Source organism: Xiphophorus couchianus, chromosome 11, assembly GCF_001444195.1.
Source record: "Xiphophorus couchianus chromosome 11, X_couchianus-1.0, whole genome shotgun sequence".
Lineage (NCBI taxonomy): Eukaryota > Metazoa > Chordata > Actinopteri > Cyprinodontiformes > Poeciliidae > Xiphophorus > Xiphophorus couchianus.
The window spans coordinates 27,050,921-27,075,378 of record NC_040238.1 but is presented as its reverse complement, the minus strand read 5'-3'; the positions used below and the strand labels follow the sequence as shown (position 1 = coordinate 27,075,378).

General features: G+C 40.8%; 3 protein-coding genes across 4 annotated transcripts; all 3 read left to right on the top strand.

Annotated features, from left to right (window-relative positions):
- Positions 1-20: 20 nt before the first annotated feature.
- LOC114153267 (serine-aspartate repeat-containing protein C-like) lies at positions 21-1,343 on the top strand. Its single transcript, XM_028031669.1, has 4 exons — positions 21-109; positions 208-677; positions 775-848; positions 930-1,343. The coding sequence occupies exons 1-4, from the start codon at positions 21-23 to the stop codon at positions 1,017-1,019; spliced, it is 723 nt and encodes a 240-aa protein (XP_027887470.1). The 3' UTR covers positions 1,020-1,343.
- Positions 1,344-5,870: 4,527 nt separating this feature from the next.
- serpinh1a (serpin peptidase inhibitor, clade H (heat shock protein 47), member 1a) lies at positions 5,871-10,708 on the top strand. Its single transcript, XM_028031475.1, has 5 exons — positions 5,871-6,059; positions 8,037-8,645; positions 8,722-8,820; positions 9,542-9,774; positions 9,886-10,708. The coding sequence occupies exons 2-5, from the start codon at positions 8,048-8,050 to the stop codon at positions 10,186-10,188; spliced, it is 1,233 nt and encodes a 410-aa protein (XP_027887276.1). The 5' UTR covers positions 5,871-6,059; positions 8,037-8,047; the 3' UTR covers positions 10,189-10,708.
- A 709-nt stretch (positions 10,709-11,417) lies between these two features.
- Positions 11,418-23,779, top strand: acer3 (alkaline ceramidase 3). 2 transcript variants are annotated; one of them, XR_003597279.1, is made up of 12 exons: positions 11,418-11,590; positions 17,635-17,745; positions 17,835-17,887; positions 17,996-18,048; positions 18,539-18,620; positions 18,713-18,748; positions 20,351-20,409; positions 20,501-20,602; positions 20,854-20,958; positions 21,027-21,072; positions 21,182-21,340; positions 22,944-23,779. XR_003597279.1 is itself a non-coding variant. In XM_028031476.1 (11 exons), the coding sequence occupies exons 1-11, from the start codon at positions 11,488-11,490 to the stop codon at positions 21,233-21,235; spliced, it is 804 nt and encodes a 267-aa protein (XP_027887277.1). In that variant the 5' UTR covers positions 11,418-11,487; the 3' UTR covers positions 21,236-23,772. The 2 variants fall into 2 exon arrangements, 1 of the variants encoding a protein (XP_027887277.1); XM_028031476.1 differs by having other exon boundaries at positions 21,182-23,772.
- Positions 23,780-24,458: the final 679 nt, after the last annotated feature.

Genomic DNA, 24,458 nt, shown 5'->3' with positions numbered 1-24,458 from the left:
CTCGCTTTCTGTTTACAGTCATGATGAGAAGAAGCACTCGACTACAGTCACTGGGTTACTACAACTCAGACGGACTGCCGATCGTCTCCTACAGAGAGACTTCATCCAAGTAAGCTGCAATATGTCCAGCTTTACGTATATTTCTAGCACAGTCCTCTGCTGTCTCCAATGTAACTATTCTCTTTTTCTTTCATTTGACTCATGCAGAATCTTCAGAAAGCGAAGGAAGCCTAGATTTGCCAACCCGAAAGCAGAAATCGTTCCTCACAGAGACATGAACTTGAGCTTAGACACGGACTCGGACTCAGGAACCATCGTTTACTCTGAGTTTGACTTGGAGACGAACGCAGACACCATCCCGTACACAGACTTTGACATAGAGATAGACAACATCGCACACACAGACTTAGGCACGGACTCAGACGCAGAAACCGTCACATACACGGTGTTAGACATGGACTCAGACACAGAAACCATCACAAACATAGACTCGGACAGAGATTCAGACACAGAACCCATCCGTCACCCAGACTTGAACATGAATACTGAAGCAAGGATGATAGCAGAAGAAGAATTTCACTTTGAAAACAGAAGGAGGACCGTCGGAAGTAAGCTGTTCCCCAAAAAGAAATACGGGAACATTAGCTTGTTCTTTGTCACATGCCTCGTGGTTTTTGGTAACTTCCTTATTTAACAAACATTTTGAGATTCTGTGTTTTAAAGTAAATGTCATTGACCTGGCTGTCTTCTGCTTTGTCTCTGCTCATTAATCAGTTCTGGCTTACCCGATTTATGCCATGACCTTCCCACTTGAAGAGTCTCCTGCATCCCTTTTTGCAGAGGACATGGTATGTTTTCAACATTACATCTTTTTATTCTCACTATACAAACATAAGTCAAATCATGTCTAACTCTCCTCTCATTCACAGGCTTCCAATGCATACTGCAAAGGGAAGATAATGGATCCAATAGAGCTGATGAAGACTCTGACAACAAATGACTACTGTCACCCACCATAAATTAGCAGTAGTATCACAGGACAGGACATTGCATTCAGCGATTATCACTGAAATCGCACCTCAATTTTCTCTGTAGTTTATAATTTCTCACTAACTGTGTGTCTGTGTTTTAAGGTGCAAATCAGATCCGCACACAGGACAGAGCGATGGATAGGTAAGTATGGAGGTAAGAACGCCTACATGTGTACTATCAAGCTGAAAACTAACCTATACCTACCTATCTATATAGATCTACCTATCTATAGATCTACCTATCTATATAGATCTACCTATCTATAGATCTACCTATCTATATAGATCTACCTATCTATAGATCTACCTACCTATAGATCTACTTATCTATATAGATCTACCTATCTATAGATCTACCTACCTATAGATCTACCTACCTATAGATCTACTTATCTATATAGATCTACCTATCTATAGATCTACCTACCTATAGATCTACCTACCTATAGATCTACTTATCTATATAGATCTACCTATCTATAGATCTACCTATCTATAGATCTACCTACCTATAGATCTACCTATCTATATAGATCTACCTATCTATAGATCTACCTATCTATATAGATCTACCTAGAGATAGATCTATCTAGAGATAGATCCATCTTCCTCCATCTCTCCCTCCCTCCAACCATTCCTCTTAATCTTTCCCTCCTTCCCCTCTTCCCTCCCTCCATCTTTCCCTTCATTTCTCCCTTCCTCCATTTTTTCCTCTCTCCCTCCCTCCCTCCCTCCACCCATTCCTCTCTTACTCCCTCTCTCCTTCGCCTCCTCCCTCCATTTTTTCCTCTCTTCCTCCCTCCATCTCTCCCTCCCTCCACCCATTCCTCTCTTACTCCTTCCCTCTTTCCCTTCATTTCTCCCTTCCTCCATTTTTTCCTCTCTCCCTCCCTCCCTCCCTCCACCCATTCCTCTCTTACTCCCTCTCTCCTTCGCCTCCTCCCTCCATCTTTTCCTCTCTTCCTCCCTCCATCTCTCCCTCCCTCCACCCATTCCTCTCTTAATCTTTCCCTCATTCCCCTCCTCCCTCCCTCCATCTTTCCCTTCATTTCTCCTTTCCTCCATTTTTTCCTCTCTTCCTCCCTCCCTCCATCTCTCCCTCCCTCCACCCATTCCTCTCTTACTCCCTCACTCCTTCGCCTTCTCCCTCCATCTTTTCCTCTCTTCCTCCCTCCATCTCTCCCTCCCTCGACCCATTCCTCTCTTAATCTTTCCCTCCTTCCCCTCCTCCCTCCCTCCATCTTTTCATCTCTCCCCCCCTCCACCAATTCCTCCCTCCACCCATTCCTCTCTTACTCCCTCTGTCCTTCGCCTCCTCCCTCCATCTTTCCCTTCATTTCTCCCTTCCTCCATTTTTTCCTCTCTTCCTCCCTCCCTCCATCTCTCCCTCCCTCCACCCATTCCTCTCTTACTCCTTCCCTCTTTCCCTCCCTCCCTCCATCTTTTCCTCTCTTCCTCCCTCCATCTCTCCCTCCCTCCACCCATTCCTCTCTTACTCCCTCTCTCCTTCGCCTCCTCCCTCCATCTTTTCCTCTCTTCCTCCCTCCATCTCTCCCTCCCTCGACCCATTCCTCTCTTAATCTTTCCCTCATTCCCCTCCTCCCTCCCTCCATCTTTCCCTTCATTTCTCCTTTCCTCCATTTTTTCCTCTCTTCCTCCCTCCCTCCATCTCTCCCTCCCTCCACCCATTCCTCTCTTACTCCCTCACTCCTTCCCCTCCTCCCTCCCTCCATCTTTTCATCTCTCCCCCCTCCACCAATTCCTCCCTCCACCCATTCCTCTCTTAATCTTTCCCTCATTCCCCTCCTCCCTCCCTCCATCTTTCCCTTCATTTCTCCTTTCCTCCATTTTTTCCTCTCTTCCTCCCTCCCTCCATCTCTCCCTCCCTCCACCCATTCCTCTCTTACTCCCTCACTCCTTCGCCTTCTCCCTCCATCTTTTCCTCTCTTCCTCCCTCCATCTCTCCCTCCCTCGACCCATTCCTCTCTTAATCTTTCCCTCCTTCCCCTCCTCCCTCCCTCCATCTTTTCATCTCTCCCCCCCTCCACCAATTCCTCCCTCCACCCATTCCTCTCTTACTCCCTCTGTCCTTCGCCTCCTCCCTCCATCTTTCCCTTCATTTCTCCCTTCCTCCATTTTTTCCTCTCTTCCTCCCTCCCTCCATCTCTCCCTCCCTCCACCCATTCCTCTCTTACTCCTTCCCTCTTTCCCTCCCTCCCTCCATCTTTTCCTCTCTTCCTCCCTCCATCTCTCCCTCCCTCCACCCATTCCTCTCTTACTCCTTCCCTCTTTCCCTCCCTCCCTCCATCTTTTCCTCTCTTCCTCCCTCCATCTCTCCCTCCCTCCACCCATTCCTCTCTTACTCCCTCTCTCCTTTGCCTCCTCCCTCCATCTTTCCCTTCATTTCTCCCTCCCTCCATCTTTTCCTCTCTTCCTCCCTCCATCTTTCCCTTCCTCCACCCACTCCTCTCTTCCTTCCTCCTTCCCCTCCTCCCTCCCTCCCTCCCTCCATCTTTCCCTTCATTTCTCCCTCCCTCCATCTCTCCCTCCACCCATTCCTCCCTCCCTCCCTCCATCCATTCCTCTCTTACTCCCTCTCTCCCTCGCCTCCTCCCTCCATCTTTCCCTTCATTTCTCCCTCCCTCCATCTCTCCCTCCACCCATTCCTCTCTTACTCCCTCTCTCCCTCGCCTCCTCCCTCCATCTTTCCCTCCATCTCTCCCTCCCTCCACCCATTCCTCTCTTTCTCCCTCCCTCCTTCCCCTCCTCCCTCCCTCCATCTTTCCCTCCATCTCTCCCTCCCTCCACCCATTCCTCTCTTTCTCCCTCCCTCCTTCCCCTCCTCCCTCCCTCCATCTTTCCCTTCATTTCTCCCTCCATCTTTTCCTCTCTTCCTCCCTCCATCTCTCCCTCCACCCACTCCTCTCTTCCTCACTCCTTCTCTTCACCCTCCACCCATTCCTCTCCTACTCCCTCCATCTCTCCCTCCACCCACTCCTCTCTTCCTCATTCCTTCTCTTCCTCCCTCCATCTCTCCCTCCACCCACTCCTCTCTTCCTCACTCCTTCTCTTCCTCCCTCCCTCCATCTCCGCCCTGGTTTACACCTCCACTCCCCAGCCGGTCGAGGCAGATGGCCGCCCATCCTGAGCCTGGTTCTGCTGGAGGTTTCTTCCTGTTAAAAGGGAGTTTTTCCTCCCCTCTGTTGCCCAGTGCTTGCCACGATGGGGGATTGTGTTGACGAATTCATGCAATCAGCTGGTTTTGTTACATAAATAAACTGAATTTGCTTGAAATGAGTTGTCTGTGTCTTTGTTGTGTGCTTTGTACACTGTGATGAACCTTCAATTCAATTCAAAGATACTTTATTTGTCCCAAAGGTAAAATAAATGGTGTGACTTATATCATCTAAGTATCTTCAATGGGTTGTTATGGATGGGGGAGGAAGGATCTCCAGTAGCAGTCAGTCTTGAAAACTGATGAAGCTGAAGAAGCTTCTGAATGAAGATACAGTTGCTGTATGACAGATTATCTACTGAGTACTGACAAAAATATTGTAAGCATGAATGAGAGTGAAGTTGTAATCTCTCCTTAATTGAGAAGACCCTGCATCATCATCATCATCATCATCATCATCATCATCATCATCATCATCATCATCATCCCTGCTGCTGGCCTCTTGTCTAATGCTCCCTGCCTTTGCTCTTTCTATTGTGTCAACAAAGATTTCTTTATCAGGCAACAGTGAGCACAACGTCTGCACAGAAAAGAAAGAGGATTGGATTTATTTTTTTAGCATTAACTAGCTAGCAAGGGAAGTAACAAAGGTAACAACATTACCATTCTTGTCAAATAGCTGAACTGGTTGACAAGTTATAATGGTGTCATTTATTCATTATTTAACTAACATTTTCTGCATCCAACAGAATTACTGCTAGGGGCAGTATAATGTCAAACTGACTGTTTTGAACGTTACCTAAATCTCTCATGGACATCAAGTCTGTCTGGTTTTCCCATCCAACCCAAAGTGAATAAAAATGGCTCCAGAGCTGTAGTGACTAAGTGTATTGGCAGCTTTGTGCCGGATATACATCCGCTGCTTCTGCTACTTCCTGCAGTATGATCCTCTTCCAAACAATGTGCAACTCTCAGGAGGATGTGACATGGGAGGTGGGATTCCTTTACATTTAACCCTACGCCCTGCAATTTATAGGGTGTGAAGATAATAATCTTCTTTTAATATTTTGACAGTAATTTTAGTTTAGCACAGACTCACACATGGAGCCTCACCAAGGGTGTTAAAATCAACATCACCCTTTGATTCTTATTTAAATACATCCAACGACCTCCTTAGTCCTAGATGACGACACAAATATGCAGCTACAGGAAGAGGAAGGGAAGGAAAAGGAAGTTTAAACTAGAGAAAAGTGTCTTACAGAAGTATTATTGTCCCTTAAACTTGAAACTGTAATTTTACCATCACAAACATCAATGTAATTTTTAGGGGATTTTATGAAAAACACTGACACAAAATTGTACCAAATTGTGAAGGTCAATGAGACACGTTTTGTTTATTCTTTACTAATAATATCTAGTAATGTCAGAAAGATTCAAAAGTATGGATACTTTTGCAAGGCGTTTTATGAGGCTGCACTAAATATGATTAAATAAAGCTAAAGTTGTATTAAAATAGAACATTTTTCACCTACTTTAAAAGCTACTTTTCGAAATTTATCAACTGAAGAACATATTTTGATTTCCATACTGTTGCTACGAACTTCAGATCCAGGCTTTAGGACCTGGGGGTGCGGGGTATTTTGTTCTCCCACTGCTCCTTCTGGGTGGGACGGCCTAGAAATAGGAGCCCAGGGCAGATTTTTGTTCTCTCCCAGCGCAGGAACTCCTTTTCCCAAACTTTTGTTCTCTTCTGTGAGACACTCTGACTTCATGCTCAGAAGGCCGGAGCTTGTGGACCTATGTGAACCCAACTAGACAGCAAACTTGCTGAATTATTCCAAAGGCCTAATAAGGTAAACATTGGGAGTATGGTGGAGGGAGGGAGTGTTGGAGAACAAATGTCCAGACATTTAGTCTGTCTGTCTGCCTATGCTCTGGTGTTAAAGTTTCTGTTGCACATGTACGGACGGTGTTTGAAACCTGCTGGTGAGAGTGGATGTTGAAGTCTGTAAGCCAGAATAAATGAGCGGGTGGGTGTAGTCATGTGAGATGGCTGCAGCTTTGGATCTGGTTTCATTTAGGAAGCAGGATGTTTCTTCTTCTTCAGTGGTTTTCTGTTTATAAACACATGATAATAATGCTTATGTCTAATCTGGACATAAACGTGTCAAGATCCTTGATATCCATTCAAACCGTTTTTTAAGCTTTTTTTGTCTCTATAGAACAAAGAAAGAATTTTTTTTGTTCTATAGAGTTGTTCTGTCTCTATAGAACAATTGTTCTATAGAGACAGTTGTGATCCAACTTTACCTCTGAAATGGAGATCTTGTGCTAGTCTAAGACAATGCGTCACTTATTCATTTGATATTTAAAGGAAGAGAGTTTAATCTTTAAGTGTCATATGCAGCATTGCGTTTAGATCTCATGAAAGCTGCCAACAACAGTCAGTATCCAAGCTACACCAAGGTTAGAAAAATGTTGCTGAGCAGAAAAAAACCAACCCAGGTGAAGCCAGACATCGCTTCATCTTTTTATTTTGGTTTCAAGGCTTAAATCAGCGTGTAGAAAACATGCCTGGTAGCAGCAGCACACAAGCAGCCTGTTGTCACGCAGCAGATCTACGCTCCTTCAGGCTCACAGACGCTGACAGGGAACCAGAGGAAACGTTTTACAGCACAAGTAGCAGCACGCAGCCTCTTTTCCCACACAAAACGGAGCCAATCAGATTTAACCACATTCATTCCACTGGAAGATGACATTTGAGACCTGAAATCCAGTGCAGTGCCCAGTCATGAGCGTCTCAGATCAAGTAGACCAGGGTTCTGGTTCAGATAGATCCACAACTGTCTACGTGGCTGCACAACAATTTCAAGTCTTTTCTGGGAGTTTTCTATACGTAGTTCTGACTTCCAAAAGAATTTCGATAAATTTCAACAAGAAAGGTGAATATTTGAGTTTGTGGTGTATTTTTGTCGATCCACAATGGTCCAAATTATACATACAAGCTCAAATACAAACACATTGTTTTTTTAAGTAGTTTTATGTTCACATCAGATTTAAGCCTTAGTAGTTTCTTCATCCAAGAATAACAATTAAAGAAATAGTCACCTCCCTAGTCATGCCATTGCCTTCTTTCACTATTCAGGATTCAAATCTTGGTTCACAGCTCAGTGTGAGATTTCTCCCATTGACTCGGATTCCCTCCGGTAGAATTTCAACGGGGCCAATCACCGAACAGAAGGAGAAGTTAGGAAGAATGAGGTATATTTTTCTGCAGTGTTTTACAATTGTCGTCTGCCGGTAGTTTAAGCAATGGCAGCCGAGAAAGTGAACAAAGTCGTTCAGTATACCAAATATTGAATTAACATTAAACAGCCGTCTGTTTCGCCTCCCTCTCCTCGCAGTGGAGGATGGTTGTTTACAGTGCAGGCAATTTCCAGTAAGCTTCATAGCATCGAACCGCTGCATTACATGTGTCACAGGCAAACGTTAGCGATTGGATAACATTTAAAACCTCATCAGAGTCCATGTCTCCAGGAAGCAATCTTTTCTCAACAGCAGAGAGCCCAAACCCTCTGTACGTACCAAGCCAGATAGTACGAGGGGATGGTCTTTAGAAGTCTATTACCCTCCCAGAATTATGCCAAAACTATGGAGAGGGCTACAAAGCTTTTACTTGCTAACAAACATTTGACTAAACAGTAGTGGGGGTTTGTTCTTCTGTCTGTAGAAGTTTGACACACAATAAAAAAAACAAAAAAACCCAAAAATAAAATAATTGAGAAAGCGTTTGCTTGTTACACTGATAAATGACTTCATGTTCTTTCCAGGTTTTGTAACAATGTGGCTAACATTCCTGGTGTCCCTGGCCCTTCTGGCCCCGGCGATCTCAGCTGCCACGGCTACAACAGCAGATAAAGTCCTTAGCAACCATGCCACCATTCTGGCTGACAACAGCGCCAATCTGGCTATCAGCCTCTACCAGAACATGGCAAAGGAAAAAGGAGCAGAGAACATCCTCATCTCCCCCGTGGTGGTGGCCTCCTCCCTGGGTCTGGTGGCTCTCGGGGGAAAGGGCTCCACTGCTTCCCAAGTGAAGACCATCCTGAACGCAGCCAAGGTTCAGGACGAGCAGCTGCACTCCGGTTTGGCAGAACTTCTCACTGAGGTGAGCGACCCGAAAGAGCGCAATGTCACCTGGAAGATTAGCAACCGCCTCTACGGACCGAGCTCCGTCACCTTTGCGGAAGATTTTGTGAAGAGCAGCAAAAAGCATTATAAATGTGACCATTCCAAGATCAACTTCAGAGATAAAAAGAGTGCTGTTAACTCCATCAACGAGTGGGCGGCCAAGTCCACCGGCGGCAAGCTGCCCGAGGTCACCAAAGACGTGGAAAACACTGATGGAGCAATGATCATCAATGCTATGTTTTTCAAACGTAAGTGTGTATCTCTGTGTGGGATTGAACTCTTTCATGTGAAAGAACTGTAAATAAGCCTGGCCTTTCCTCACAGCTCACTGGGATGAGCAGTTCCACCCCACCATGGTGGACAACCGAGGGTTCCTGGTGTCCCGCAGCTACACAGTGGCATTACAGATGATGCACCGCACGGGTGGGTGACAGAGTCTCTATTTTTCTCTGCTGGCGGGAAAAAATAGACATAAGGAACTTTTGTGCTGTTCACGCTACAAAAACTGTGGAAAAACAATTTTTGGTCACTAACTGCTTAGATCGATTCGCAAATTACAGATATGACACAAAACTATTTTACTTAAAGGGATAGTTTTTTGTGTGTTATTGTACATTTCATTAACCCCTATAAAATGTTTGCTGCATTTTCAGCCCAAACTGGCAAAAAGAAAAAAAGTAATGGAAACGCTTTGACGCCATCTAGCGGTCCAAGTTATACTCATTTATACCCAAATTTGCTAATTCGTACAGTAAATGTTGATAGAGGAGTAAATGTTGTGATGACTTCCTGAAGGTGGAGTGTCAGAAAGAGCAGGAGTTTTAAAGAGAAAGAGACCCAATTTTAAGGCGTTACATTACAAAGTCAAATGTCTTTTAGTCATATTTGACATATATAGTAAGTAAGTAAGTAAACTTTATTTCTATAGTGCTTTTCACAGACCAGGGTCACAAAGTGCTGCACAAAGTGTAAAAAATAAAAAATATAGCATTTTTATAACAACTGAAGTTAACATAGTTAATGACTGTACTGTAAAATGGCACTATGTGCCTGGAAAACACATAATAATGCCCCTTTAAGAGGTTCCCCAGGGTGTGGTGTAAGAACAGATATTGGATCTCTATCTGTGCCACTGTTTTTTCAGGTCTATTTGACTTCTATGATGACACAACCAATAAACTGTATCTTCTAAGCATGCCTTTGGCTCATAAGAAGTCCACAGTGGTGTTCGTCATGCCACACCACATGGAGCCTCTGGACAGAGTAGAGAAGATGCTTAGTAAAAAGCAGCTGGACACATGGATGGGAAAAATGAAACAGACAGCAGTGGCTGTTTCTCTGCCTAAAGTCAGCATGGAAGTTAGTCACAACCTGCAGGTGAAACACGCCACACTTCATGAGGCTTGATTTGGAGAAAATTCATCACTCTCAGATTCTCACCCTTACAGTTTCATCACATCAAATCTTTCTGCTCCTTTTTATTTTTAGAAGCACCTTCAGGACCTGGGCCTCACCGAGGCTGTGGACAAATCCAAAGCTGATCTGTCCAACGTCTCTGGGAAAAAGGATCTCTATCTGTCCGGCGTACTCCATGCTGCTGCCTTGGAATGGGACACTCATGGAAATGAAATTGATACCAGCATCTTTGGCACAGAGAAACTCAAAAACCCAAGGCTGTTTTATGCTGACCACCCGTTCATTTTCCTCATCAAGGACAAGAAAACAAACTCCCTACTGTTCATCGGCCGGATGGTCAGGCCCAAAGGAGAAAAGATGAGAGATGAGTTATAACTGAATTTGTATGTTCTGGATATGTTTTGATGTTGTATAATTGCAATCCACTGATATAAAATCCATTCCAAAACACAGAATGTGGGAATTGTGTTAGGTATGTTTCCAATTGACAATAAATTACTTAATATTTTTACATAATAGATTGAGAACAAAAAAATAAAAATACTACAATTTGGATTATTGCGGTCAATTATGGGATATTTGTTAAACTGTAATGTCTGACTGGGTTATTTTCAAGATGAAGCATTTCAGTGTTTGTCTTTGGCAAATTCTAAGATTTGAGATAGAAAAAGGCAACAAAGCCATATTTTTTTCCAAAAGTGGTAACTATATTTTTTGTTTCTATTCTTCGCACTGTTGCAGTCTGTTGTTATTTTTTTCATGCTCTCCTGATGCACTTGGAAACAGATGATTCACCTAAATATTCTTCATTTTTTAAAATAATCTCTTTCATATTTGAGAAAAAAACGTCTGTGAGGCATTTCCTTCTTTTAAAATAAAAAATGTGAGAAAACAAGTAGCTGTGTTTTGTTTTTTTATTATGTAATTACTTGCATGTGTAATTTTATGTCAGCAATCCCCAATGTGAGGTTTATCCTATTAACACATGGAAAACAGTAAATAATAACAGTAATATTGATGTTATGTTTTTCTCATTGGAATTATTATTATTTTTTGTACATATTAATGTTTCAGTGCCTTTAGCGCCACCTAGCAGCTATATGGCTAAACTACATACGGATACAGCTGTTCCAACGTGAAACTCCCCTACTTTTATTTTAATCTGAGAGAAAATAATATCTAGTAATGTTGCCGTTTTTACATTATTACATAAACGCTTTATAACAAAATAAACTTTGAAACACCAAACGAAATCAACAACAGTTGTGTATGTTTCAAACTACCCTCACATATGTCTAAATATTGCAAGTGTGGTAATAATACTTTAAAGTAAAAACTGTGCTATTAACTGGTTACCTTTGGTGTAGTTTTCATTTTTGTGTTCATGCCTAGATTTTCACTATTACTGTTTTCAACTAGTACGCGTCATATTATATTTTTAGAACCAAATGAATAAATTTTTTTTATTTTTTTCGCAAATATCCTGACTGTACGCGCATGTTGTGCTGTGTTGTTGTTGTTTGCGTTGTTGCGGTCCAGTTTAGCTGTTTTTATCTGCCAGTCCGTCTCGAGCTCCAGAGGAGGAGGGCTCGCGCGCACAGCTCGCGCGCACAGCTCGCGCTGTGATGGGACTACAAAAACCCGTTAGCGCCCTCCGCTTCCTCCTCTTCCATCATGGCTCCCTCGATAGACAGGCAAGGATACTGGGGGCGGCCGACCTCAACGCTGGAATGGTGCGAGGAGAATTATGTCGTCTCTTTCTACATCGCGGAGTTCTGTGAGTAAGACGTTTCTGTCCCTTTTACCGGAAAGCCGCGTGTCCAGGGGTTCATTTTTAAGAGACTTTTCGGCGGTAAGAGTCACACTGTACACGTACAGTCGCCCGTAATAACGTAAACATTGAGACTGGGCATGTACGGCTACACAACTGGAACAATTATTCAGCGTGTCTGAAATACCGCGTTAATTTCGGCTCTGTTTATATGCTAAGTGTTAGCATGTACGGCACCTGACCTGCCATAAAAACTGTATGGTAACAAGGGAAACAGAAACATATTGTGAATGTGGTGAACCTGCTCTCTGACGAATAGTTTTACTAAAGATCGATTCGTGCAGTGCAGCGACAGCTGGGTAATGTGATCATTAGCAAAATCCTAAAACATTTACCGTACTCTTTGTCACAGCAGCTGTGTTGTATTTCAACCAGAGGTGGTTGTTAGCTATCTGGAGTCCTGGGCGAAACTAGCCAGGTTGCCCCCCTATTCCCCTCAATGCCCCTTTTCTTTGGTTTTCTTTTAATATTTACTTTAACTTATTTAAACTCTAATTAAATCTTATTTCTACAATTAGTCCTTGTTTATAAATTGATATAAGAAAAATCTCTCTAGCCATTTTATAAAAATAAAAATCTTGGGACTCTTGACCTATAGCCCTGTTTGCAGTTTCTGTGGATGTGGTTGGTGAACTAATGCTAATAAATGTTTTAACCTCAAAGGTTTAAACTATTACTTGGTTTCGGCATTACGAGGTTCATGTATACATAAAGTTCTGGTTTTTAAAAAAAAGTGTACGGCATGTATTTCTAAGGTTTCATGCGTTTTGTACATATGTTTTAAAATGTATTGGTTTTTTTAGGGATTTTTCCATTCGGCATTGTCTCTATTTTTAAACATGTAGTGTGGCTTAACAGAAAATGTACTTTGTTTTTGCTATAAGTATATCTTTGTAATAAGACATTTATAGGTAAATGAGATACATAAAATAAAAATATATTACTGCATTTGACTTCAGCGGACGTCCGACTAGTCAGGATTCGGTATCCACAGATTCATCTATTTGCAGATATGTACTTACTAATTAATTTTTAAAAGGGTGCAGCTCCATCATTTCGCACTCCAGTAACACTAATTGGTACCCTCCAGTTCAGTAGGTGGCAGAAGCTAAGCTAAAGTTTGTTTACGAGCAGCAAAGAGAAAGTATGGCAGAGCAAATATAACCTCACCAGAAATTAGCGTTGGCTACTACGACTCACAACAGAGCAGATAGTTCATAAATTAAATTTATCATGCGTTTGTTAGGTAATTCCTTGGGCTCAATGTCTAAACCTGCCTCTGATTTTAAGTTAGTTAGGGTGCGTGATTCTCAGTCACATCTTTAAAGCTGATCAAACATTCCTTCAGTTCTGTTTGAGTCTTCTTGTTTGGTCTAACGACAAAAACTGGTTCCTCGAGCACCATTATCTAAGGTGTAAACAGTGCTCCTATCAGACCATTTAAACAGCTGCCGTGTCAGCAGGACGATGCAACGATATGGCAAAAGCTTCACTTTTACTCACACGCGCACAAACATCTCAGCAGCATTTAACATCGCAGGGATCGTTTATTTAAATATCACTCGTCAATGCGTATATTGCGTATGAGAATAAAGAAAGGGAAAATAATTAGTTAAAATGTGCAGAGTTAATAGGTTGGTCCAGGTAAACTGGTTTATGTCTGCCTGAAGCAACAACTTTTTTCAGAGAGAAGTCAGGCCAGCTGGGTCAGAGTTCAGACCTCCTTTGTAGCGACAATCAGCAGAATATCGCTGACAGGTTTTCTAAATCTTTACGCCACCAACAACACACCTGCTGAATACCAACAGTTGAGGCTTTTGTTTGCATAAATAACACACGCTGGCCCCGCACAGGTGGTGGTTGTCAGCTGCAGGAGAATGGCTTGGCATTTAAACGACCCTTGTTCAGGTTTCAGTGGCCGGAATGCGGCTTTGTTCCTGGAGCGGCCGGAACGTTCAGCCCACATCTGAGGCGTCACGTTAGTGGATTATCTCTGTGACGGCGGAGCGAAGCGTGGCCGCTGTGAGGGACATCGCAGCACACATGCCATTCAGATATTTGCACTTGTCGTTGAAATGTTTAAACAGCGCACCCACAGTGACGCGCTGCAGCATGCTCAGGGTTTGTTCGCGTTTATTATCCGTTGCCTCAGAGCATGCATTTTAAAATGGCACATGCCTTAACTTTTATGTTCAAATTCTGGGTCATCTCTGATTGTTTCCACAATCGGCGCCTCTCATTGCACCACTTTTGTCATTTCTTAAATTTTTAGGATTGGTTATAAAGTTGAGCATGAAGTGAAACAACCACTAAAGGACTATTTTTGTTTCGCTCCCACTTTTTCCACATCGATTCCTAGTCTAATGTAAGGAAATGTTACATTAATGCAATAAATAATGTCTTTTAGATGGAGTTATTTCAGTCTAATCAGGTTGTCTTAGTTTATAAAAGCTAGCTGACCCAAACAGCATGTACAATAAAAATTAGTGTGAATACTGTGTCAGACCAATTTCAATATATGGAGAATTAATTTGATTAATGCTGCGCTGTTACAAATTATTCATATTTTTTTATCACATTTAAATGTTTCAGATCTTTGAGTTAAATTTTGTATCAAAGATAACCTGAAAAAAACTAAAAGGCACTTTTAAAATGATGATTTAAATTTTGAAGACGGATTGCTCCTCTCAGTGAATCATAATTTAATTGTAACTAAACATTAAAAAACAAACAAAACAAAATTAAGCTCCATTTCACCAGTTACTCCCTGATTATTTCTACATCTCTATGTCATTCTCTTATCTGAAGATAAAAAACAAACGGGATTGCAGACCTAATTCAGTCTGGAATTAGGACTGCAAAGACTTTGGGGTTTCAGTGAGAGCAAGTATCTGCAAACAGGGAGAACAGGTGGTAGGGGGCGCTAACGCTTCCTTGTGGTACCAAAATCACTGAAGGCTCATCAACGACTCAACCAGGAAGTCACAGAAAACCCAGAACAACATCCACAGCAAGGCTTCCCAACCTGTTGTTAATATAGAACTTTTTCAGAAAATAATGGTCGCCTTGTTCCTTGCACTTCTGCACAGGAATTATTTTTTCAGCGTTTAGCAGCTTATCCAGGCTTGCTCTAATTGCTACAATGAGCTGAATTCTACAACTTGCCTTTCTGCCATTATCCTTCTAGACGAGACTTAATTCCCTTCTAAGTCATGTTGCAAGCCTGAGCACATATAAAGTAGTTTTCTAGTTTTTTATCAATTCTGGGTGTGAAGGTTTGTGGACAACTTCCCATTAATTCTGCTCTCCAGCAGAAAATCATCAAGGAGAATGTCCTGCCATCAGTTTTTGACCTTACGCTTATTATTGCAGGAGGATAATAATCTGAAGCACATCAGCAAAAACAAACAAGGAAAAAGAGATATTTCGGAGTAGCCTATTCATAGTAGAACTGGGTGATATTGCTTAAAAATAGAATATCCAAAATTTGATTTCCAATTTTTATCAAATTTTCTTGCTCGTTTTTTTTTTTTTTATAAAAAGTACAAATTACAGAAAATATCTTGGCTTTTAAACTAGCTTTTATTTCTATCCTTCCTTCTGTGAGTTGACCTGAACACAGAGTTGAAATAAATAGACGCTGTCATAAAAAAAGATGGTGGTTCTTGGGTGGGCTAGCTTCACTCTGAGCTGTGGAAATCCAAGGAGTTCATTGTTGATAAAAACAAAATCCAGATATTCCAAAAAGTTATATCTTCACAAACAGAAAATTTGATTAATTGATAAAAATCAATTTATCGCTCATGCCAAAGTCGAAGTCTGGAATAAATCTGAATGCGTTGCTGCGGTGTTGTTTGTGTTTTATATTTATCAGGTTCTCTTTATTGGAAATTGGAAATTGTTTGATGATGTGAAATATTTAACTGACAACAACAACAGCAAAAGAGAAATCGTCTGTTACTCAGCACTATAGATGATACATTTGTACATTTTTTATAAAAATGCACCTAAGTGCATGGGTTAAACATCAGGGTTTCTCCCAGTGTATTATAAGCCTGGTGGGCCACCAGGCTTTCTTTGGGCCCCCACCAGGCTAAGCATTGCTTATTTAAGTCTTTTTAAAATGTTTGCATTTCTAAGGCTATACAGTTGGTGTTCAGGTATTAATCTTCCAATCATTCAATAACACATAATTATCAAGTGATATTTTCAAATTTTCTTGACAACTTGAAACATTTTTTAACTCAAAAACACGACGAACTGCCGGATGAATGACTGCCCCAGCACCCTATCACCGGGCTTAGCAAGTTTTCTGGGGGAAACCTTGAACATACATGACTGTGATTATTACTAAAATCACATTGCCTGTGGTTCTGATAATGTTAAAGTAGTACAACAAGCAGGTACAACATGGACACCAAGTCAGTCAAAGGTAATTCTACAACAAGAAGTGTAAGCACTTCTCTGGATATAATTTGAAGGAGAGAAATAGATTGAAACCTTCCATATTGAGTTCTGTACCAGCCACATGTGCTACAGAATCAAACAGACCCATTGTCCCACTTAGGCGTGGACTGTGAAGCAAGTTCAACAAATGACGGTTCGTTATCTGACTGCTGTAAGCCTAATAAAAGCAACCCTCCTGAGTTGACCCAGGAAGGTGACTGCTTTGCCAACTCAGCAACTAGTTGTGTTCCCACTGAAAGGCAGCAGAGGCCCATTCAAGAGCGCTAAGAGGCTTAGAGGTGCCAAATTATTGCAGGAACCAGTGGATTCTGCAATAATTTGAACAAATAAACGTTGAAGGGTCTGATGCTTGATTGAGTCAGTTCTTATAACGTAGCATTCCTGTTTCACGCAGTGTTACAGAGCCATAAAAACATTATCTGTTTAGTCTTAGAAACAACGACAGGGTTATGTTACCTTAATGAGCCTCTGCTGGAGATAAACAGTTTGTTCTCCTTGATATGTCTGATGGTGCACCTGCGTTTTATTCAGGTCGTTGTTGCTTTGTCCGACTGGTGGAGTTTTGATAACGTCATCTAGTGGCGTCTGTTTTTATTTGGAGATGTTCATCATGAGCCGCATGTTTATGTTCACCGCAAGAACACAAAAGCTTACCAAGTAATTTTGGTTTGGTTTCCAGTACACTTGAAATAAGATAAAACTAACTTATAGATAACTTTTTACCAAGATAGAGGAACTTGTTTTAAGTCGATGATTGCTTAATATTGATGAAAAAGTACTTGTTCCATTGGCAGATTATTTCACTTACATCATGGGAAAAAATATCTCGTTATAAGGGAAGCTGCTAAGTGAACAAGTACTTTTTCGTCAATCTTAAGGAATTACAGTATTTACTCAAACAAACTCCCTAGAAGTTACTTTTTCAAAAAAAAGTAACTTTTTCTACTGAAAAAGCTACTTGAATGTTAGTTTTGTCTTATTTCAAGTGTACTGAGATATTTGCAGTAGAAACAAAACCAAAAATACTTGGTAGGATTTTGTGGTGTTGAGCTGTTTAGAATTTGATATTTAGTCAGGCCACATGCATTTATAGTGTTGCAAAGGCACTTTGTAAAGCAACAGTTTGGCCATACTAGAAGTTTGATAAGGTTGGATATCTTTGTCATCTTTTATCTGAACTTTAACTTAAAAATAAACCTGTGAAGTTAAAAGAAGTGATAGAAAATGCAAATATTTGGCCAACTTGAGTCAAATTAGGAATCAACAGGTCAGACCTCAAAGAAAACAGGAACTCTGATTAGACCAGGAAAAGCCTGAACGTGGTGGAAACCTAATTAGTAACCTTGGAAACCGGATTGAACACATCCTGTTTTGTACTGCGGGCCCTTTTTAAACCAACAGGAAGACTTTAAACAAAGCAGGAGTAGAGTACCATCTAGAAGTAGCAGCTCAACAATAGAAGTAGTTGCAGATGTTTCAATCTAAAGTCAGAACCACTGACTTGTTTTCTTCTGTTTGAACAGGGAACACTGTCAGCAACCTGATAATGATTCTTCCTCCCATATATGGAGCCGTCCAGACGTTCCGGGACGGCCTGGAGTTTCGTTATATCTGCTCGTTTCTTGGTCTTTCAGGTGAGCCGATGCTTCTGCTGGTCACGCCGCTCATACAACAGGATGTTAAAACGTCTTTCCGTTTCTTTCTGTGTGTTCGTGGGATGCAGCCGTAGGTGTCGGTTCCTGGTGCTTCCACATGACGCTGCTGTATGAGATGCAGGTGGGATACGCAGCCGTTTCATCCTCTCACACTCCAGACATCCACAGACAAGCTTTCTTGTTCTCAATATTATATTATTATTTATCTTTCCTTTCTGCTCTTTTCCAGCTGCTGGACGAGTTGCCAATGATTTACAGTACATGTGTGTTTGTGTACTGTCTGTAAGTGGTTCAGATTTTATTTAATTTTCTTCTTTTGGTGCATTTAAGGTCCTTTACCGATGAGTTGGTTTTGAAAGCTGGTCTAAAATACTCAGTAACATTTTATGTAAATGAATTATTAGGGTTAGCAATAATTCTGCTACAGAAAGAAATACATAATTTTTAGTGTTTTTCCTGATTGAATATATGTTCTCTAATTAAATTAGAGTTTTTTCTAATTGTTTCCCTTGTTTTGCTACTGCAGTAAAAAAGGATTTCATTTAAGTTCATTTTTATTTTTACCAAGGCAGCCAATTTGTCCACACCTGTATAATGTGACATAGGGCTGTAAAAAGACCTGTTGAATCCAATTTCAAGTGAATGCCTCACTGCTACAGGGAACTACAATGTTCCAGCCATGTGTGTACTTCATGAACCACTTTCTTTCAGCGTCACTTTTTTACGCAGCTTAAGCTGAAGCTAAAAGACAGGACATATTTCTTTTGTTCAGGTACGAGTGCTTCAAGCAAGAGAACAGCATCAGTGTGTTTCCTATCGTGTTGTTGATAATCTTCAGCGTCTCGGTCACATTGGTGAGTGCCTGCAAGTACTTTAAAAGTTGCTTACTGTAAACATAGTAAACAAAAACAGTCATATCCTCTCGTTCTTTGTATATCTTGTTCAGGTGTACCTACAGTGGAAAGAGCCAGTGTTTCACCAGGTAAGGTGTTTATCTGCCCTTGTTTGCTAGCAGGGTGCAGTAGGTCACCTTTAACTTATGTAAACACTGGACCCACCCACACAGCAGGCGCGCTCTAGATGGTAGATGCTGATTGGTAGGCAGTATATACACGGTTCAGTGCATTTTTGGTATTCTTCCATCATAAGAACTTTTTTTTTAACTTTGTTTTAATTTGTTTGCTTTTCTTATGTTTATGAACTTCAAAGAGTAGCTACTACAGAACTGACTGGAGATTTGGTTTGATTATTTTCAATAATATAGGTAGATTCAGTCCCTGGATCAATTGCACAACATTAAAACCACCTGAAAATGGTCAAGGTTATTTAGGAATTTTTATCTTAGACTTAGTTGGTAGCTGAAAATACAAACGTTTAAATCCCCTTGGAGTAACTCCTTATTGTGGCAATACGGAGTTAAGCAATTAAGCAATTGATGGGTAAAATCAAAATTTGTTTGATAATTTCCATTCTAATGATTTGTATATTTTTGAAGGACAGGTTTGTGTATATATTATTTATTAGTCTTTGAAAGGGCAAACTTGCATTACTATTTCATTATTGATATATTACTTGAAAATGCTCCCAAAACAACAATATTATTATTTATAGCAATAATTATTGTGACAATTTGTCATCCAGCAAAATTTGTTAGCGTCACAGGCCAACTTTGGAGTTGTTTTAAATATGTAGACAATCCACTACCTGCGTTGTCTCTGTTGGGATTGCCCGTCTCCTCTGGTTCACCGGGGTTGTTCTGTGTGCACTAAGTTCTTCCATTTAGGTCCCTACTGCTTCTACAAACGACCTTGTCACTTAAAAAAAAAACCACTCAACCAATTTTTGGTAATAAATTAATGATTTTTAGGGTTTCAAACATTACCTGTTTCAAAAACCTCTGGAATGTAATGTCACAAATGAGCAGGTGCTGCTCCTCTGATCCCAGCACAGCCCAGCCTGTTACTTGGCAACCCCAGCAGCACCGTCCGTCACCAAGAAACCGCTCCTGGGCTGCTAGAAAATACAAGAGTTTTATTTTTGACGTACCATCCAGAAACTGCTTGCTGGGTTCTTGTTGATTGTGCAGGAGGCACCACCTCTGCTTTTCAAAGATGCACGGTTGCATAACAGTTCATCTGTTTGCAGCCGTTATCACGTAAGAGCTTAAAGATTGAGTTGGGCGGCGTGGCCAGCAGCAGCTAATTTGGATTTACACGTTAATCTGGTTTTTCTGACCTTTGTAAAAAAAAAATTAAAGCTAATTTTAAAACTTTTTTTCTTATAAATACAGAAGTAAACAAATTGCTTAGTTTTTCTGCCTTCCAGGCCAGGTGATGCACTTTCCTGAACTGGTGTTACTTACATTCCTCCACCAATTAGTCTGCAGGATATTTATTTACCCGGTAAGCAGAAGTGAAACTGCTGACACTTTGGTTTTTCCTTTCACACTTTCAGTAAGCCAAATGAAAACACATTAAAAAGACGGTTTTCTCCCCAGCAAAACTTCTCTTGGCGTAACTCTTTAAACTGTAGCAAACATTTGCTTATGGACTGTTTTAGATCTAAGTACGGATCCTCTTTTCAGGTCATGTATGGTGCCCTGGTAGCGTGCCTGGTGATGCGTTCTGTCTTCATTGTTACCTGGTAAGTAACACCAGTCATGTGAAGGGAAAAGTTCAGACGTATTCAATAAAGCGGCGTCCTGATGAAAGGCTGTTCGGCCCTGTGTTTTCAGGGTGTACCCGTGGCTCAGGGGCCTGTGTTACACCTCTTTAGGGATCTTTATGTTGGGATTCCTGCTGTGGAACATCGACAACATTTTCTGTGACTCGTTAAGGTGAGCAAAGTTAGAGTTTTAGGAATGTCATGTTGACAGTAAAAAAGACAAGTGAAATATCACAGATTTCATCAAATTGATCACTTAGATGTAAAAGAATAGTAATTTTTTTTTTTGAAAAATATCTAAGATGTGTAGACATTTTTAAGATTATAAATTAAACTGAGTAAAATTCTTTTGGATATATTTGTTGATCAAAGTTGATAAAATTGCCTGAAAGAGTAGGGTTTTTTTTCCTTTTCCTAACCCAGAGCCAGTAGACAAGTGCTGCCCCCTGGTGTTGGAGTGGTGACACAATTCCATGCTTGGTGGCATATTTTCACGGGTCTTGGTTCCTACCTGCACATTCTCTTCAGGTAAGATCCTTAGTCTGTGTCAGCAAAGTGCTCGGTTATGATGACTTACGATGCCTGCATCCCTCCAGCTTGCAGATCAGATCCACCTACCTCAAGTATAGACCAAAAGTGAAGGTATGCCAATATTGTTACTTTTCTGGGATAATCTTTGAAGAGATTATGAAATGTTTGTAGCTTGACACTCTTGAGTCCTCACCTGTTGCTGGATGTTCCCTTTGTTCAGTTTCTGTGTGGCGTCTGGCCCACTTTGCACATTGAACCACAGAAGACGAGCTGAAGTGAGAAGATGAGGAGCAGCTTAAGGATGGTGACTGCCGAACCAGGCACTGATGGGAGAAACCTGCCTGTGTCACCTTGCTACTGCTGGGAACTTGGCCCACAGGCAAGCAGCTGGTGTTCCACAGGGCACCAACCTAGGGACCATTTGGTTCTGAGCTGTGGAAAATGACTAAGTATAGCACTGAATTATTTCAAGAAACTGAAGATTCTTTCCATTGATTATAATTTATTAGATTCGTATGTTTAGGAGATAGGCACCAGCACCCCTGCTGACCCCACTAGGAACAAGGGTGTACAGAAAATGGATGGATGGATGAATAGTATGTTTAAGTTATTTTTAAGTGGGTAGTTTCTTTTTTTTCCTCTTTATTTTTTTTTTTCAAACAACCATTTTCAGTGAGTGAATGATTCAGCCCACTTTAGTGGCAATTATATAAGGAGTTATAAAGGTTTCATTGTAAATTAATTGAACAGCTGTAATTAATTCAGTTTATGACCAATCAAGTAAATAATCAAATATGAGCCAAAATATATTTATGGCCCCATTCAAATGAGATAATATCATTGCTTAGGCTTAGTTTCTTAAGAATCTAAATCAGTTTATTGTATAGTTTTAGAAAAGAAACTTAAAGTGCAAGTGACTGTGTTTTAATCTAATGAGGAAAGTAAAAATTCAAATTTTACTTGAATTTTCCACAAAATTACATGCCATAACTGGAATTCAGATGAAGGTTTTTTTTCTTTTTAATCCTAATTAACTTTATTGCCAAAGTTGCACATGTTCGCTTGTATTTAGTTGTGATCCAATGTGTGAAATGTATTACTGGTTTACCTTGCAATGTTTTAATGAAAGCTTGTAACACTGAATTGTAGCGTTCAGGCTCACAATAAGAAACAATAACATATAGCTACATACAGTTATGTATTAACTTGGGATGTCCTGATCAGGATGTTTGTTCCCAATACCAAACCAATCGTTTAATAACGATCAGCAGATTCTGACGACATGTCACCCAAAATGTGCATTTTCATCATTTCTTAGTAGCAAATTTATTCCGTTTTGATACGTCTTGTTGATTATTTCCATCTGCTGACAGAGACAGACAGGAAGCTGCTACAGCCTCTCTATCTGTTTGTGAATATTAATATAAACAGAAAACCAAGATCTGATGAACAGGTTAGAGGATGCAAACTATATTGCTGCACATTACCTGCATCAAATATAGTCATGCATTCCTAGAGGTGCAGCTGGCATAAAATTTTTCAGGAACTCCAAAAACTGTAATTTCTAACACTGCCATAATCAGAAATATGTAATATCTGGATCAGATTGGGACATCCCTTGTAGAAAATGAATGAGGTGCATTATTTTAGCAGGAAAATAGCTAATTTTCCATTAGCAATGAGATCAATCAATGCATTTTACTCACTTTATATAAATAAACTCTAAAGTTTTTATACAGTCTAACATTGCCCCGTGCTTAGTTACCACAACAACGCTTCTAAAGACTGTCGACCATAGTCAAAATCCAATTATTAAAACTGAACAAGATTTCACTTTTATCACAAGCCTGAGCAGCATTTACTAAGAGAGACAAGAAATCTCATCACATGACTGAACGCAACACTTTAACATCACTGACTGTGCTGCATTTTACTTCAAACACTTATTTATTGCATTCTTTTCTGTTATTTATTGCTTTTAGTCATCACAGCTCATCCAGATGACTGCACAGAGGAGTATGAGTAGTTTGTGATTCAACCACTGGATGGCGCACCTTTCCAGCTCATTGCGGAACATGCGGTCTAAAACCTTCCTACTGCAGAACCGCAGGAATCGTTGCCTCTGCTTTCATGTCTTAGATTTTGTGTTCAACTAAGGGCTTTTAGTGTTTTTTTGTTACTGTGAAGCGGTGCAGACGCATTAGCATCAAAAACTGAATATCTGGAATATGCACATTTTAGCCATTAGGAGCTACGTTTGTGTAATCTGAGGCAGCACACGACGCATCACTTCGTCCTTCACGATACACACATGCAGTTGGGTTTTTTCAGTGTTAAAAACATCCATAAGCACAATATATGAAACATAAGTATTAGCCTCCTCCAGGTGTCTTTGTGAGTCTTTGCTCTGTGTTATCTCGAAGTCACTGCTCATCAGTAAGAACTGAGCAGATCTCAGAGAGGGTGCCTTATTGTTATCACTGCAGTGTAACCCAAGTTGCCTTGATATTTGTGATAAACCTCTCATTTCATCCGGTGTATTCGCCCTTCCCCTCCGGTTATCAGCCACCGACGCCTCAGAAGGACCAACGTTTACGGCTTTAAATGTTAAGTCTGTGCCTGACTCTTTGGCCTCCCATCCAGATCACGTGTGGAACTTCCACTCTGTTCCGTGTACATTTTGCCTGTACAAAGATCTCATCCTGTAACGGTTTCTGTGTTTATGGCCAGAACACCAAACTCTGCCAACAGTTTTGTTGTAATTTGATCAGTCTTTGTTGATGTCAAATAAAGAATATTGTGTCAAACTCTCTTGAAATCCTGTGACTCGAGTTGTTGGGCGCCTTACAGGAGATATTGCAATGGTGGTTACCCAACGTTGGATGTTGGTAGTGATTTCACAGTGGCTAGCAAAAAACAGGAAGTATTTGCAGAAACTCTATATAGCAAAAAACACTTCCACTCAAAACGTTGCAGCTAAAGCAGGACTGAGGTGACCTAAAGAGATTACAGCGCCTTGCTGTAACTGGGAAGTAGATGAATGATTCATAGTTTTCAGGTTATTTTTCTAAATGCAGAAATGATTAGTATGACTTTTGTATTCATCTCTCTTAGCCAATATTATGTAGAGTCATATTTTGTTGCCGTTACAGCTACCGGTTTTGTAGTTTGTCGGATCGGAAGCATAAATGTGAACATAAATTGCCACCGATTCTCGGTTCGATACTGATGGGCCATTTTAACACATGTTTAAATATGCTTTGATCTAGAGCAAAACACATCCACCTAAATGGCTTGTGGCCAACTTTAATCGGACTTCTTGTGTCGTTTTCTCTTGATAACTCTCTTAGTGACACTTTTCCATAAAAGCCAGATTTGTGTCGTGCACAATTAGACTGTCGGCAGAATCACAAAAATCCCAATAAAATGATGTTTGTGTTTGAGACAGAATGTAAACAAAGCGTAAGTGGCAGTAGCTGTTTCCATTACAAATGTGT